This window comes from Monodelphis domestica, chromosome 3 (genome assembly GCF_027887165.1).
Source record: "Monodelphis domestica isolate mMonDom1 chromosome 3, mMonDom1.pri, whole genome shotgun sequence".
Taxonomy (NCBI): Eukaryota; Metazoa; Chordata; class Mammalia; order Didelphimorphia; family Didelphidae; genus Monodelphis; species Monodelphis domestica.
The window spans coordinates 15,680,705-15,697,509 of record NC_077229.1 but is presented as its reverse complement, the minus strand read 5'-3'; the positions used below and the strand labels follow the sequence as shown (position 1 = coordinate 15,697,509).

Here is a 16,805-nt window from a genome sequence, read left to right as displayed (position 1 = left end):
CTTGGAACCCCGCCCCCTGCATTGGCCGCCCCCGCCGCTCTCAACCTATTAAGGCCTTCGGGTGTGAAAACGGAAGTGAGCGGTCGCTTTCGGCGCGGCCGGAAGTGTGAGTGACGGCTGTCGCTGTGGTGGCTGCCGGGAAGGCGGGAGCTGCGGCCTAGTTGGGGCACAAAGCACCCAACGGGGCGGGGCGTCCCTTGGAGCCGGGGACGCGCCCGCGTGTCCGAGGCGCGGCGCGCGGCGCTTTGGGCGGGAAGCCGTAGGGGGCGGGGAGAGCAGGCGGAAGGAGGGGCGGGGCAGGACAATGGCTTGTCCGCTACTCACGGCGCCAGCGCCTCAATAAAGTTGCGGCGGTTTTGAATGCGCGCGGGGGGGGCGGGGGCGTGTTTCCCGCCGCCGCCAGGGTCAAGGGGCTGGGGTCGCGCGCGCGCGCGGGCGGCAGGACTGAGCTAAGGTAAGCGCGGGGCGAGGAGGTACCAGCGCCAGACGAGGACGAATCGAGCGTCACCGCCACCACCACCACCACCACCGCCGCTGCCTTCGCCTTCACATCATCGGGACCAGCCATCTCTGCCGCCTCCGTCGCATCGCCCCCCCCCACCCCGCTCTGATGGCGACTCCCGAGGTGCGTGCTGCGCGTGGGGCCCGCGGGATCGGGGGAGGCGGCTGGGCTTGGCCCGAGTAAAGGCCAGGGGCCGCGTGGGGCCGAGAGCGGGGGCGGAAGCGGGGAGGCCCGGAACTCAGGCCCGTAGCGGTACCGGGGAGACGGTCAGTTCGCGGGGCCGGGACTGGTCCTTGGCGGTCTGGCTCCCCGGGGCCCAGCGGCGGCCACGTGGGCCGAGGAAGGGGACGCACGTGGGCGGGCCGGGCCCGGACACGTGAGCCTCCGGGCCGCAGCGGCCATGGGGGGAGGTGTCGGCCCCCGTGCGACTCCTTTGTGCTGGCCCCAATCTCGGACCCTTGATCTCGGCACGAGGAGTGGCCACAGAAACTCCTCCCCCGTGCCCCCTACCCCTGCGGGCACTGCAGCTCTAGGGGCCCAGGCCCAGACTTGGGAACTCCCTGGACGGGAGGGGGAGCGTGCCTGGCGTCTTGAATAGCGGTTAGAGCGTCAGGAACCGTGCTTGGGGCAGCGGAGAGAACCAGGCCCGGAGGGGGGGGGGGCGGGCGGTCTCCGATTCCAATGGGGCCATCACCGTGTGACCTTGGGCAAGTACCTTTTCTCTTCTCACCCATCCTGCCCTCTCTGCACACTACACTGGATCCGAGAGGAAAGGGAAGAGAGAGGGCTGAAAGAAAACCTCCAGAGGAGGCTGCCCCAGAGCTGACATGGGAAGGCCTGTGAGCGCAGCTCCCCACAGGCTTCTCCCTCTGGGCTCCATGGCCCGTCTGATGGGTGGATTACAGGGTGAATTTCTCCTGCCCAGGGAGCTCGGAGTCGCCCCAGTCACTGGGGCTGCACCTGCGGAGGCCTCCCCTAAAACAACCTGGAGAAACTGCAGCAACATCCCCAGAGGAGAGGGCAAGGGCCTGCCTCCCCTCAGGCCCACCCTGGCCACTGTGTTGTTCCTGGCACTGGCAGAGAGCTTGGCAAATGCTTGTTAGTCCTGACAGCCAGGAGGTGCCCCAGAGCCCGAGTTCAAAGCTGCCTGACCCCTGGCAACAAAGTCACCTTTGTCTGCCTGTTTTTCAGCTGTAAAATGGGCATAACCATAAGCGCACCTTCCTCTTGCAGCAGTTGGTGGAGCAGACAAGAACAGCACTTTGCCAACCTGTTGGGCTTCTGTAGATGGTGGACAGAGTTGTTCCTGTTATTTTGATCCAGCCTAGGTCATCACACTCACTCGGGCATTCTTGCTGTGGTTTTTGGTTTTTGGTTTTCCTGCAGGATTCTCAGGAGCATGATTCGACCAGCGAGGGCATGGATGATAGCAACCATGATCCCCAGTTTGAGCCCATTGTCTCTCTGCCTGAGCAGGAGATTAAGACCCTGGAGGAAGATGAAGAAGAGCTCTTTAAGATGTGAGTGCTCCTGGGTTGCTATGTATGCCCCAAGCCTTGCTTTACAGATGGGGAAACTGAGTTTCAGGAAGAGCCAGTCTTATCCTGACCGAGCAGACTTGTGTTTCTAGGGGTGCCAGGCAGCATTGCAGGTGATGGGAATTCTGCCGGCAGTTTTTGGGTTACCGAGTGGATGTTTCTTGACTAGTTAAGGAGGGGTGGCAGGACCTGTCTAGTCACAGGGCTAGTACTTGGGGAACCAGAATCGGAAAACAGGCCTCCTGACCCGGTTAGGGGTTCTTCCAGCTCCCTTCTCTCTTTCCCGGCTGTAGCACAGAGAGCTGTGCACAGTCTGCAGCAGAGTTGGTGCCAGGCGGCATTTCTTTGCATGATCTAGGAATCCCCTGAGAGATGTCCTTGAGCTGCCTTGGCAAACTTTAGTGCTAGGGCCCCTCTGGGCCTGGTGGCTGGATAGAATCTTGAGTGTGAATCCAAAAACCACAGAAGGGGAGTTCACAGAGAGCAGTTGCTGACGATAGGCTGGCCTGGGAAAGCATCTGTATGTCCTGCTTCACTGGCCCTGAGGGACACTCATAGACTTTCTAGCAGTCATGTAGGATGTGTGAAAGAAAGGGTGTGACTGGTGAGAAAAGAAAATGGAGATTACAATGGGATTGGGAAATGGGGAGGGGGGAACAAAAGGGGTATAAGTGTTGGGGGATAAAGAAGGTCTAGGAACATATGGGAAGAGCCAGAGTCTCCAGGGATGGTAGAATTCATCCCCCTCCTTTTACACAAAAAGAAGCCCCTTACAAAGCCTTCCATCTCTGCCTCAGTTTCCCCTCTTATGAATGTTCCACTTTTTTTGTGCAGGGCACACACACAGGTGCCCCCACCCCCCTTGTTGTAGGCCTTTGTGGGGGGTTGGCATCAGCTCATTTCCTCTAGCAGGTGCCATATCACATCATTTCTATCTGCAGCATCTCCCCTCATGTGGGCCTGTGTCACCTCATCCAGTAGCTTCTTTAATTGGGCTTTTTGCCTCTCAAGTCTTGCCCCTCAGGGCCCCCGAGAGGATTTTCCTGAAGCAGCGAGGGTTTGGCCACAGTACCCAGTGATTCCTTCTGGCTATGTCCCATCAGCCTTTTCAGAGCTGACAATATCCAACTTAGCTCATGCCCTTGGGTGGGGTTCCCTGCCACCCTGCTGGTTCTTCCTTCCCTACTATTCTCCCCAGACCTGAATTGTCCATGATCTTCCCCCAAGTCTTCCTCAGCAGTCCTCAGGCATTCATTAGGGGACTGCTGTGGCCCACCTTCCATCCCTACCACTGTTACCCCCGAAGTTGGGTGTTGTTCACAGCAGTGCATATTGGCTCCCAGAGGAACTTGGGCTCCTTGGAGAGATTGCCTTTGGCTTTGTGTCTGTGCCCCTGTGCCTGGCACACAGTAGGCATCTGCTTGGTTGTTTCCTAGTATATCCTTATTGTCCTCTCATTAGCCCTCAGGCGTGCTCAAGATTTTTCCCTTGAGCTCACCCAGAGAACAGCATTAACCCAAGAAGATAGGCCTGTGTTTCAGAGCTAGGCCATTTGAAATGTAATACAGCCTCCTCTCCTCTTGCTCAGTTCTGTGCCTATTGCTTAGTGGTGTGTTATCCACCCTGGGGCTTCCCTCCAGATGTGGATTCTCTGGACAAGAGGCCCTCTGCATGCCTGCTTCTTCCTGTGCATCCTTTGCTGAAAGAAAACATGTGACTGCGTCTCAGGTCTTCTTTTTGGGTAGCTTGCAGCATTTGGAATTCTCAGGTGTTGAATTCCATCAGGCTTTCTCCCTGTTTTTTGGGTTGCAGTGAAGAATGCTGGCCCTGGGGGGCTTGGGCTTCTCAGAGAACTTCAGTTGTCTCATCTGTAAAACAAGGAAATGCCATATTCCCAGGCTTGGAAAGAGCCTAGTGCCATGGGACGGTTATTTTCCGGGTGTACTTTTGTCTTCTGTGTTAGCAGGAACATCATTGATTGGGACAAGTAACTAAATTGGCTTTTAACGTGTTTATTGTACATAAGGGCTCGGGTGTTATTGATGCAGAGTTCTTGACCAATAAGACAGGAATAATATTGGGGGCAAGAGCTTGTACCTGATTTTGTTCCATTTGTGAATAAGTTGTTTCCTTCTCTTGCCTAAGGGAACCAGGCAGGACCAATTTTCTTCTGGCTGAGAATATTTGGGGGAAGAGAGCCTGGCTCAGTTCTAAGTTGTGTTGTTAGATTTGATCATGTGGTAACGTGGTGAATCTCTTCAAAGGCGAGCAAAGCTGTTCCGATTTGCATCTGAGAATGACCTTCCAGAGTGGAAAGAGCGAGGGACAGGTGATGTGAAGCTACTGAAACACAAGGAGAAAGGGACGATTCGCCTCCTCATGAGGCGGGACAAGACTCTGAAGATCTGTGCGAATCACTATAGTACGTAGACCTTTTTTGGTTTGTTTGAGGTGACACCGGGACCCCCCAGGGGCTCCATTTTATAAGCTTGCTGAACAATGCAGGGAGTTTAAAGTCTAGAATTAAAACAGGTTTTTAAAACTCTTCTCTGAAATGGGAATGTATCCAGATATGTATGCATTCTAAATGGCAGAATTCACTTTGAGAAAGATGCCAGCTGAATGCCAGGCCAAACCAAGGGGAAATGCAACAGGGGTGAAGAGAAATGGGGACAGGGCCGGACAGAGACCTGGGGATGGAGGATGACATTGGCAGCCCTGGGCATATGAAGCTCTTAGGACCTCACAGGGTGATGTTATGGCCCTCTTGACTTATCTTTAAAAGGAAAGAAAGAAATCTTAAGAAACAGAAACAAGACTTGAATAATAGAAGATCTGTGCTGACAGGCCAACCATATATTGCTTGTGTCCCGAGTGCTGTGGGCAGATGTCCGGGGTTATTAGGGTCGGTAGGGCTATTGAGGAAGTGCAGCCATCTGAGGGGTCTGGCAATATTTGGCCTAGAGGAGAGAAACCAAGCATGGGCACAATTTCTGTTGTGGCCTTTGGGTTTCTGTCAGGGACCAGACCTGCAGAATCAGGCCTAGCTAGCATTGGATATGAGAACCTACAGCAACTTTGAATGGGAATCCTCGTATCGACCCTAGAAGAGATTAAGAGGGATCATGTGGTTAGCTCTCCCCACCTTGCCCCTGGCCCTTTTTTAAGGAGGAAGAAATGGGTCCAGCAGAGAATGTAGGTATCAGAGGTCATGCAGTGACTTGGACTAACTAAAACCCAGTTTGGTGGTTTCTAGTTCACTACACTTTTTGCTTCTGTCTGTTCTACCTAAGGATCAATCCTGGCCAAGGCACTGAACCTCCCTGAGCCTTAGTTTCTCTCTGAAAAGGACTTTGGAATTTTTCCATTGGGAGAACATTAACAAAAAAGCCCCACGATTTAAAACCATAGCATAACCAGTCCTTCCCCCGCACCGCGGCCACAAAAGAACCAGCCTTAGAACCTTGACCCAGTGGGCAGTGACTGCCAGGTTTGCCCTCCAGGATGGTGGTGGTGCTCCCTTTTCCATGGGAGGCTTTGGAGGAAGGGTCATAAGAGAAGGAATGGGGTTTAGTTTGAATTAATTGATGGGTCTTCTTGACACCAAAGATCATTTCTTCAAGCAGTTTATAGTATGTGAGACCAGCTTTGACCTCCTGGAAGAGACACTGCCTGGGGAATCTGCTCAGAGTTTGGGCCTGGAGAAGCCACTCCTGTAATACGTTCTCCAAATGGTGGATTCAGTGGGAGACAGTGAACTGTAGTGCCCATAGCCCTCTGATTTTCCCCCCTTTTGCATCGCAAGTCTGTGATGTATTGGGGGTGTACTGTAGGGATTTGTGCAGAGTCCTTTTCCTGATGCCGTCTGTTTTAGTTTCTCTCTTATAAACAAGTGTCTACTATGTATAAAACCAAGTGGAGATCCAGAGACAGACTTGGGATAGTCCCCCTGCCTTTGAGACTGTCCGGCTTTGGCCTCAGAGCTCAACAGGGAAGGAATCAGAGCAGTATCCACTGCTGACTGCCCCACTTCAGACCCTTCTAGCCCCATGACACCTGAGTTTTTACCAAGTATAGCTGTATTTCCATTGAGTCTTTGAACGTGGCCATTGAACATTGGCGTTTCCCCTCTTGTCCCTACTCTATAAGGGAGTAAGGCAAAAGTAAAGAATGGGAACCTCAAGTCACAAACACTGGGCCCCTCGGGAGCATTCCCAGTGGCCTGGCCCTAGCTAGGCGATGACCGTGGGTAATAGAGGATTTAAGGAAAGGAGTGAGGGATCGTGGGGCAGTGTCCATGCCTGCTTGCCCTAACCTGTCTTCTTTTCCCTTCCTTTCTTCTTTCTGCCAGTAACCCCCCTGATGGAGCTGAAGCCCAATGCAGGCAGTGACAGGGCTTGGGTTTGGAACACACATGCTGACTTTGCCGATGAAAGTCCAAAGCCAGAGCTGCTGGCCATCCGATTCCTGAATGCAGAAAGTGAGTGAGGTGGTTGGGAGAATGTGCTGCTTTTGGCTGGCGTTTGACTCCAATGAGACTGCCCTGGCACAGATGACCCCAACACTTCCATTTTACAAAGGGGAAAACTGTCTGAGAGAGAGAGGAAGTGACTCATGCAGAGTGTCAAGGAGAAAATTTGAACTCAGATCCTCAGGCTTACCCTACCTCTGACCCTAAGGAACACCGCCTTGTGCTTGATTGTAATTCTGGCCAGGGCTTTGTGTCTACTCAGTTGGTGGTTAGCAAATGGGGAGGGCTGGTTGGGCTCAGGGGGAGGAAGAGGAAGGTCCAGAGAGGTCATATTCCTAACTCAGGGCAGGGCCAGGATTTTGCCCAGCTCTTCTGCCTCTTCCTGCTACTTCTGTTGATGGGTGGCAGGCATGTCCAGGAAGGGCTGCTGAGCTGCTCAGTGTATTAGGGGGGAGCCTATGTGGAAGCAACATTTGCTCTTATGTTTGCTTCCTGCATCAGCTCAATTGTCTGAAAGTGTTGAGTATGGATGACCAGGGAATCATTGGCGAGTGTCCCACAGTCAGTCCTATAAGCTGGGCCAGAGGATCACTCCTGAAGGCCCCTCGATAAATAGACGGCGATCCTCCACAACTTCACCTTTGGTGTGAAACAACGCTGTTGTCTCCTGTGTCTCTTGAGCTACAGGTCTGAGTAGACAAGTTTTATTGGTGAAATTTGAGCACTCTGGGCAGAGCCTGTGTGGGGAGCACATTTCCTTTTCTAAGTCTGGATGGGCCCTTGAAAGCCCCCAGTGTTTTGTGGCCGAGGACGAGCCGAAGGAGCTCTGGAGGGGCAATATGCTGTGGCATGTCCTGAGTATGCTCAATTGCCCATTGGGTGGTTGGTGGTGAGGTCAGGAGTCAGTAAGACTTGACTTCAAATCTGATCTCAGACATTTAGAAAAGCCGTATAGCCTTGGGTTAGTTCCTTGTTTATTGGGCTCCTGCTCTGTGCTCACACTGAAGCTAAGATGGGGATAATCAGAGTGAGGCCTGCAGGATCACAGGGTGTGCACACATTGGCCTCCCTGCTCTCCTCCTCCTGCCTGCCATCTCTGTCCTTGGGTAACTTCAGGCAGGTCCCGTCCTCTGGGCCTCAGTCTGCTCTGAAAGGAGGAAGGTCTCTAAGGCCTCTTCCTGCTCGGAGTCTAGGAGGACTTTGGGATTTCGTTCTCGGATTCTAATGGACATATTGCCTCATGGCATTAAAATAGGGACAAGAATGGCCCCTCTTGGGATCCATGTAAGAAGCTTCCCTGAAGAGCTTGAAGTGCTTCGCTATCATGGAGCCTCTTGCAAAGAAAAGGGAGGGAGGCAGGGATGGAGGGCTAACATCTCTTTTCTTTATCTAGATGCCCAGAAGTTTAAGGCAAAATTCGAAGAATGCAAGAAGGAGCTAAAAAACCAAGAAAATAAAGTAAAAAATGAAGAACCAAAAATAGAACCAAAAGAAGAATCTGTAGAACCGAAAGAAGAACCAAAAGAAGAATCGAAAGAAGAGAAAGGTAAAGCTCCCTCAGCCGTTTCTTGTCGTTCCCTGCAGACTCACTCTGTACTTGACTGCCTTCCTCAGTCTTGCTGCTTTTCCAGTCTGCTAGAGAAGCGCCCCACGGTGTTGCAAACCCCTTTCTCTAGTGAAAGGCCTCTGCAACTGCCTGGGAAACACCCACCCCAGAGCTGGGCAAGTCTCTCCCTGGCAGATTCCAGAGGCTTGGGCCATTGCTGTCTAGTTAAGAGGTTGGCCACCTCTCTCTTCCTGTGCAGTTCAATCAAAAAACCCAATTATGGACCCGCATGGAATGGCAATGGTTTTAGAGTTGACTGGGTTGGCTTCTTTGGAACTGGGGATTTTTGTGGGACTGACCAAAGTATTAGTTGGCTGAAATCTCGGATGGCTTAGTAATAACTCCACTTACTTCCTGTTGGCATGAAGGAGTTGAAAAGAAAAATGGTGGCAAGCTATAGAAATTGACAAAACTTGAATGATTTCCCTCCAAATTGAGCATTTCAAATGGCAACGGTTACCATTTGGAGAAAGTTTAAAATATTAACATGGGGAATCGAATGGGCCTTGGGGCTAGCTGGTGTGAGGAAGGAAGCTGAAACTCCTGGCCCATTTGGTTCCTGGTGATCCTGGGCAATCATTTGGTCTTACATAGCCCAGAGTAGTTTGGCTTCCTACGGAGGCTCTTGGGGGTGAGGGAAATCCTTTAGACCCTTCCCAGTTTTCAGTCATGTCAAGTCCTAGAGTGGGGGTGGGGTTGAGTCCAGCTTGTTGAGGCAAGGGTTCTGCACTGTCACTTGTGTCCAGCTGCTCATCCTTGTGGACCCAGCTGCTGCTGACTCCTCTGGTTGGTGTGTTTTAGCAGGAATAGTCAAAGAGAGAAGTTCTGACCAAATGGCTGAGAAGTTAGAGGCACTCTCAGTGAAGGATGGTGACCCAGAGTCTAACCAAGAGATCCAGGTGCAGGAGGCGGCGCTTGAGACCCAGGAGGCCCAAGAGAGCCAGGAGGACCAAGAGGAACAGGAGCCCGAGGCCCAGGATAAGGACACTGAGCTGCAATAAGTCATCTCACCATGGGCCTCACATTCTTTCCTAATTTTTTCCTTTTATTTTCTTTATTTTTGTTCATTTTTGGTTTTGTTTTGTTTTTTTTTTTACAAGGGACTTTATATAAAGAACTGAATTCTAGCCTCCAGGTTGTTTTCTAAGCTTTTACCCTTTTGAAGATGTCTTCTTCTTCAGCAGACCCATTCCCCAGTCCAATGTACTGCGCTCATGCCATTCTTTTCCATAGTGGAAACACTTATTTATAGTCCATCCAAAAGAGTGAATAAAACATTTCAAAGCTGCATCTGAGGACAGGACTGAGTTGTATATGTTTACTTCCACACACTGATGGCTAAAGTAACTCCTGGCACTGGTTGTTGTCAGGTGCCTTGGCTGTGTTGGTGACTCGGGCGGGCTGGGGGAGGTGTTTCTGCTGGACTGCCTCATTGAGGTGGATGGAGTCTTTGGCAAGCTTTGGATGGGAATGCCTTCGCTTCTGTGTGTGTTCACGCTTCCCCCAAAGGTAGCTGCTTCGTTTGTGATGGAACCAGCTGGCTGAGCATGGCGGCGGCATTACTTCCTGGTGGCACGGTTGGCATCGCTTAAGTTGTTGAGTGTCTTCCTGTGGGCTTTCCTCCCTGGGAAGGTTGGCATCGCTTAAGTTGTTGAGTGTCTTCCTGCGGGCTTTCCTCCCTGGGAAGCCCGCGTCGGAGTAGGATGCTGTGTCCTACGTGGAGCACAGAGACCTTAGTATGGTGGCCCTCCTTTGGGGCTTTGGCCAACCTGAGATTTAAAGTGAAGTTGGTAGAGGAAGCTCTTGTGTGGGCTCCCCTGGGTGCATGGGCAGAACCGTGGTGGTCCAGCTTGGTCTTGGCTCTCCTGGCAGAAGGCGCATTCTCGTCCTGGGATGTTGGGGGCAGGGGGAGCCCCCATTGAGCATTAGGTATGGCAGTGTGTCGTTGGCGAGTCAGAACCGGTTGAGGTGCTGTGAGCTTGGCTGGCACAGGTTTGTTGACCCTTCCCTACCCCCTCCTAGAGGTGAGATAAGGTGAGGCCTGAATTCCAGCAGCATAGCTGAGCTAAAGGCCTTGGTGACGGACAGGTGCCACCGGGGAGCCCCCACTGGCCTCTGGGGGAAGGAGTGGTTTGTTTCTGAGCAGAGCTCCAGGGCCAAGAGCGCTGAGGCTTGGCTTCGCGGCTTGCCCGTCAGTGCTGCCCAGGTTGTTTGCAGGTCTGAGTGGACAAAGGCACCATTTCCTTCTGCTGCCAGTGTGTTGGGTCCTGAGCTTTGCCTAGGGGGTGGGCGGCCTCAGGCCATCCCCAGCACCCCCAGAAGTGAAGAATACCTCAGCCGCCTGTGTGCCTGCCCTCAGGGAAGTCATCAGTTGGGTGTGGCTGTGTGGTGTGTCTGTCCCTTGTGCCCCTTCCTCCTCCCTCTCCATGCTCACCTGGCAGGCTTGTCTCTCTCTTAAGTTTTGCTTCGGGCTCTGAGTTTTAGGCTGAGAACTTTCAGCTTAGTAAGACGGAAAGGCCGGCCCTCCTGGGCAGGACGGTTTGCAGTTTGAATGCTGATGGTGGTGTTGTTTTCTTCAAGTGTTTTCTTCTGCCATAAGCTTGAGAAATGTTGACTAGCCGTGTAGCCAGTGAGGACAGAAAGCCGCCCAGGCCAGAGTTCTAGTTCCACTATTCACTGTGAGCTTTGGAAAGCATAGTAGCCTGTAGCGTTTCTTAGTAGTACTAGCTAAAGGACTCACTTCCGTCAGACTTCCCTTGGCTTGTTTTCCTCATCCCCCACCAAAGGTGCTTTATTTAAAACAAAACAAAGAAAGCATGTCTGTCTTGCTTCCTGAAGGCCCCTTTCTTAGCCCCCCACCAGTTGACTGACTGTTTTACGTCCCAGCTGTAGATGTTCATGTTATGACTCGGTGTTTTCCCTGTTCGGGTCTGTGTTCTGTCCATTGAAAAGAGCAGCCCTTGGATCCCCTCAGTGGAGTGCCCTTCCGAAGGAAGTGATTGTTTTAAAGAAAGCGTAAATGCAGACCAACCACCAGAAGATTTCCTTCTCCAACTGCTAAGCTTTGCTTATTCTAGGCCGTGTGCTCTCGTGGCCCAGCGTGACTGAGACCTTGCTGGGCCAGTGGCAGGAAGGAAGAGGGCCAACGAGACCCTTTGAAAATGAGATGTTCACGCGACCAAGAGACTTTGCACGGGAACTCGAATGTTCGGTTCCACTCTCTGCTTTGGAGACACTGGCAACAAGAAGTTGGAATCCATGACTGGTCGGTTGGCTTTGATTTCTTCCTGTGCCACCTCCACGGGCGTGCTAGTTCTCGGGGAACAGGAGGGTGTGCTTTTAAATGCTTTCGTTGAAGCTGCCGTTTGTAAAACGGGGGGGACGTCCCCTGGAAATGGGAAGCCAGGGAGGGGTGTGGGCTAGAAACATACCAGGCACTCACTCTCCCCTTCCAAAAAGAGATTCTGTCTCACTGTAATTGTTTTGTGTTCCAATAAAGTGCCACTTAATGTATTTCTCCAGGGAGTGTCTGCTTCGTCTTATCGGAATGAAATGAGCTGCCTCGATCGGCGTCCGGCCTGTGGGAGTTGGTTGCCTTTGGGAAGGCTTCTAAGTGTAGGCTGCTCCCGCCCCTGCTGTCAGGCCACAGGGCCATTACAGAGTCCTGGGTTTAGAGCTGGAGGCAGGGCTGAAACCTGAGCTAAAAATCCCAATTGGAAGGCTTTTGTTTTTTTTTTAAATTTAGTTTAATTAATATAAACTATTTTTCCATGGTTACATGGTTCAGGTTCTTTCCCTCCCCTCCTTCCATAGCCAATGAGCAGTTCCACTGGGTTTTACATGCATCCTTGATCCAGATCTATTTCCCATATTATTCATCCAAATTAGAAGGTTTTAAAGATGAAAAAAGGCAACCAGTCGATTGAGAGCCGGGTCTAGAGACGGGGAGGTCCTAGGTTCAAATCTGACTTCAGACACACTTGCTAGTTGGGGGACCCTGGACGAGTCCCTTAAATCCCACTGCTGCCTAGCCCTTACTGCTCTTTTGCCTAGGAACCAACACAGTATAGACTCTTAAGACAGATGGTAAGGGCTAAAGAAAAAGGCTCTATAAGGAAAGAAGAAACCCAGGGGTATTGTGACTTGACCAGATCACACGAAATAGTTTACATTTCGAACTTGGGCCCATTGACTCCATGAGCTTGTGGAGAAGGGTCGGTCTGGGAGAACTGGGCATTGAACTCTGCCCTGAATGTCCCTGGGCCAGACCCTGGACCTTCAGGCCTCTTGGTCAATTCAGTAGAGCTGGGGACTTGTTCCCTTGAGGTCTTGGATGAGGAATTCACCCAGCCGCTGAGTTCTCACACATCCAAATGGAGATACCCACCAAAGCCTGTCCCAGTGGCTACTTTTTGGGCCTCTTAACCATAGTGAATCTGAGTAAAGGAACAGGGATCATGGAATTGGGAGGCCTGGGTTTGAGAAATGGTTGCCATTTAATCAACACAAAATGTCTACCTACCTCAAGGCCAAAAAGGCCTTGTAGGAATAGGAGCTGGTGTTCCTGGTGGGGGGCAGGATTTGCTGTGTGGCCAAATGGACCACAGCATTCCTGCCCCCTTGTTTGATAGATGGGGAAACCGGCCTTGGAAAAGGGAAGAATCTTGGGCAGGTCCTGGCAACAGAGGGAGGAGGGATGAACATTTGAGGTTTGGTGGCTAAGTGGGCTAAGTCCCCACGATTCAGAGTTCTTTGAGGGGATTGATTGAAGAAATGTTTTGAAAAGTTGCTCTGAAGCCAACATCTTTCCAGGAAGATGCTGAATATTCATTAGGAAGCAATTATTTTCTACTTGACTCAATAGGCCTGTCTGTCTGCTGTCTCTGATCTTCAGTTCCAAACTCGTGGGTTGGGACCCAAATTAATGAGCCTTTCCTGTAATGTTCTGCTGAGCAAATGGAAGATGATGCTCGCCATTTGTGGTTCTCCTTATCAAATTCTTCATCACACTGATTAACAAGCATGATGTGCAGACTGCTGGGGAAGGAGGAAATGGCAGCAGCCACTGTCCCAAAGGGCCAGGCCTGCTAGCAGGGGTTAGGGATTAACTAGTGGTTTCTTGAGTTAGTCCTTCGTTGGCTGAACTAGGGTCATGGCCATGCCCACTGAGTAGAAGATGGAGCCAGCATCGTCTCCAAAGGATTTCTAGCCTTGCCTTTGCAAACCTCGGGGTTGACAGACCCTTGTGCATTCCAGAAAGCTGGGATTGCATAATGTCTTCCTTAAAGCCTGTGCCCTCCTCAGGTCAGCAGGCAGGCACCATGTTCCCTGCAGTGAAGAGAGATGGGAAACGTCCCCATTTTCTAGCTGAGGAATTAGTAACTTCCAGTGTCAGGAATTGGAGATGGAGTTTGGACCTAGGTTGTCTTTCTGCAGGCATCTGTGGGGTATGCTCAGCATTGAGAAGAAAAAGGCTGCTTTCCTGTACTTAGTAGCATTTTGTTGGGCCCTTCAAAACTGAATTTTGCTGGTCACAAGGTCTTCACTCCACTGTCCCACTCCCAGTGCCTTAGAGAATCTGCGAGAATTATGGGAAAACCTGATATTTGGTGGCCAGCCGGTGGACTGAACCAGTGTGGCTGACAAACCAACACAGACTGGCTTGCCCAGTTTGGCAAGACCTATCAGTACAGAGGTCCGTCTAGTGGCCTCTCTGAGGACCCAGGGTTGCCTGCCCAAGTATGATGTCACGGTCGGATAAATGAGATGAGACACACTGTGCATTCAGCCCACATATGCAGGCATCACACACAGTGCTCTGCCATAGTACTGTGGTTCATTTATTATATAGGTTTTCAAGTACATATTTCTTTGGCACACAATCAATTTTCTACATGTGATATTCTGCATTCTGATTGGATATTATCAAATCACCTAAACAACACTCTTGTGATGTGACTACAACAAAGAATTCTGTGATCATTTACTAGGTTTCTACAACACTCTGTGATAGACATGATTAATGTGAACAAAGCCATTTGTAGGTTAGCATCCCTTGAACTGTTGAGAGGCTCATTGTGCTTTTGGTCAGCTTTCACTGTCCATCATAATTGCTTGGGAGATGAACAACAAAACATCTTCATATCTAGGTGTGAGGGCTTAAAACAGGCCAGTTTGGGGGTTTTCCTCAGTTTACAGTTTCTGTTTTTCTTGCGTTACTTTGAAGTGCCCAGCGATGTTGCTTGGCTTCTGTTCCAACAAATTCATTGGAGTGTGGTAACTGTAGGAGAAAATTCATTATGGTACTCAAGGTTTCAGCTGGTGTTTATTGTAGGGCCTTGGAGCGTGTCTTGTGCTTGAGAAAGAAGGGGTCATGGGCAGTAATCTTTGGGCTTTTATTCTGTAATTGCAGTCTTTTGGGGATAATAACCTAGGGGGCTTAAAGTAGGGTATATATTGATCCTATAAGTATTTGCTTTCATGTTATTTCTCCTGTCTTGGGGAGAGAATAATCATCATAACAAGCCCATTAGTGGGGAAAATTTGGGGAAAGAAGTCACAAAGGGGGATCATCAGGGGGCCCTCATTCTGGGGTCTGCTTTGCTGATCTTCCTTCCTCAGATCGTGACCTTGTCAATCAGTCAGGGTATGATGGCCTCTGGCCTATCAGAGCTGAGCTTTCCATGGCAGAGCCTTGGGGAACCAACCCAAGTCATCATCCCTCCATGATGAAGCCATGGACAGGAAGGTTGGTGGAGACTGAGGCCAGCCTCTAATAGGAAAGTTCCTTGTTAGTGACCAGAGATGGGCGATTTGGTGCAGTTAAAATTAGGGATTTGAGTCAGTTGACTGTGGTTCAAATTCCAGCCCCATCATTTATGAGTCCCATGATCTTTGGCAAGGTCATTTCCTGGGACTGGTCCTCAGTTTCTTCATCTCTAAAATTCTGGATGGATTCGATTCCCTAAGGTTCTCTGGAATCCCTCTAGATCTGCAATAATCACACAGCGTGCGGCACAGAGGGAATGGCTTATAAATGCTCCACTATACTCTCTTCATCCGTCTATCTTCCATGAATTGGCCTGTGCCCGAGAAGCATCTGAAACTTGTTTGATTAACAGCCGAAGGAGAGTGTTGATGGAAAATCCAGGGATTAAAAAAAGTATCGCTTCATTCTAACATGTATGTAAATTCAAATGTTCTTTCCTTTTCGCTTTTCAATTTCTGTTACCGTTAATAGCCCAGAGCATTCGATCAGCCTCCTGTTCTTCCAGGGGAGGGGGTGGGGGGGGCCTTTCTTTGGGCGCACACGGGTTGTAAAGTTCAGGAGAAAGCCTGAGTGCTGTTGCCATTGCTAAACCATTTTAGGGTCCGCCATACTGATACCGTCTCCCACAAAGGTTCTTGTCAGCCCTTTTGTAAAAAACGCAGTTGCTCTTTCAACTCCACGTTGGGGTGTCAAATGGCAATGTCTCTCACCCCGGAATCAGCCATTCCTCAGCCTAAGCTAAACGCAAGGGCTCCAGCTCAATAGGACTGTGCCAGGCATTGGCAGCACCACTCTCTGCCCACAACTTTCCGGTGCATCACTCTGGGAATGGCGGATTCTCTTCCACGTGGCCAAGGTGGGCTCCAAAGCCTACTTGATGCACTAAACCAGGACACTTGATGAGTGGGGACTGGGGAGGGCCAAGGATGTTTGAGCTCAGGCCGACTTGAGGACACCGTAAGGTTGGAACTGAACACACTGGCCAAATAAAGGTGACGTTTTAATGAAAAAGGTGTTTTCTAGTCCTAGAGGAAAAGGTGTGAAAAGGCAGAGAGATGAGAGACAGAAGAGAGCTGGCTGGGAGGGAGGGCAAGTCGGTGCGGATGCATGAGGGACAGGATAAATCTACATATATATAGTCATGGGGAGCAGCGCCATCTATTCCACTGAGATAGAGAATATAGACAATGTATATGAGAGGTACATTATATATGCACAGAGACAGACAGAGGGAGAGGGAGAGAGGAGAGAAACAGAGGGAGAGGGTGGCAGAACACCCAGATGGGAAGGAGTTTTAAAAGAGTTTTCTACAGGCCTTCCACCATCCTCCCAAGTAATGAGCTTGATGCCCACCATCATTCTGGTGGTCTCCATTTGAACCTTTCTAAACAGGTCAAGCTACTAAACTGCTTCTTCAATGTGGCACACTCCTCCCCTGAGAGCCCACTCAGTGCCTCTCCAATGGATGAATAGGGGCTACAGAGTCACCGTAAGTCATGGGGCAACAGCTACTTTCTGAAAACTCCCCTCTGTGGTCAGGAGAGAATTCATCACCCCATTTTATAGCGGTGGAAGTTGAGGCTCCCATTGGAAAGTAAGATCGATGGGAGATTGGCTATAAGCAAATCGCACCTCACAAAATGGGCCGCTAGGTGGTACCGTGGTGCATAGAGTGCCAGGCCTGAATGGAGGAAGACTTTCCTGAGTTCAAATCCAGCCTTAAGAGCTCTGTGACCCTGGATAAGTCTCTTCACCCAGTTTGCCTCCATTTCCTCATCTGTAAAATGAGTTAGAGAAGGAAATGGCAAACTAGCTGTGTGACCCTGAGTGAGTCACTTAACCCCATTAACTTCCATTTCCTCATCTGTAAAATGGCCAACCACTCTAGGGCCTCTGCCAAGAAAACCCCTCATGGGTTC

The 16,805-nt window shown here is 50.8% G+C and overlaps 1 protein-coding gene and 1 non-coding gene across 6 annotated transcripts; both read left to right on the top strand.

The window, feature by feature from the left end:
* The first annotated feature begins 490 nt into the window (after nt 1-490).
* Nucleotides 491-11,630, top strand: RANBP1 (RAN binding protein 1). Of its 5 annotated transcripts, none has more exons than XM_007490376.3 (6): nt 491-625; nt 1,889-2,022; nt 4,305-4,462; nt 6,392-6,520; nt 7,905-8,057; nt 8,922-11,630. In XM_007490376.3, exons 1-6 carry the CDS (start codon nt 611-613, stop codon nt 9,116-9,118), a joined length of 786 nt encoding a protein of 261 aa, XP_007490438.1. In that variant the 5' UTR covers nt 491-610; the 3' UTR covers nt 9,119-11,630. The 5 variants fall into 5 exon arrangements, with proteins under 5 accessions (XP_007490438.1, XP_007490437.1, XP_056677373.1 ...); XM_007490375.3 differs by having other exon boundaries at nt 8,919-11,630; XM_056821397.1 differs by lacking the exon at nt 491-625 and adding an exon at nt 664-768 and having other exon boundaries at nt 8,919-11,630.
* On the top strand, nt 8,092-8,222 carry LOC130458667 (small nucleolar RNA SNORA77). Its single transcript, XR_008918073.1, has one exon. It is a non-coding gene; the product is annotated as a small nucleolar RNA SNORA77 (small nucleolar RNA).
* Nucleotides 11,631-16,805: the final 5,175 nt, after the last annotated feature.

Excerpts from the sequence above, each read along its gene's own strand:
- RANBP1 (XM_056821395.1), top strand. Across the intron at positions 2,023-4,304 it reads GAAGAAGAGCTCTTTAAGAT|GCGAGCAAAGCTGTTCCGAT; the intron begins GTGAGTGCTCCT and ends ATCTCTTCAAAG. Across the intron at positions 6,521-7,904 it reads CCGATTCCTGAATGCAGAAA|ATGCCCAGAAGTTTAAGGCA; the intron begins GTGAGTGAGGTG and ends TTCTTTATCTAG.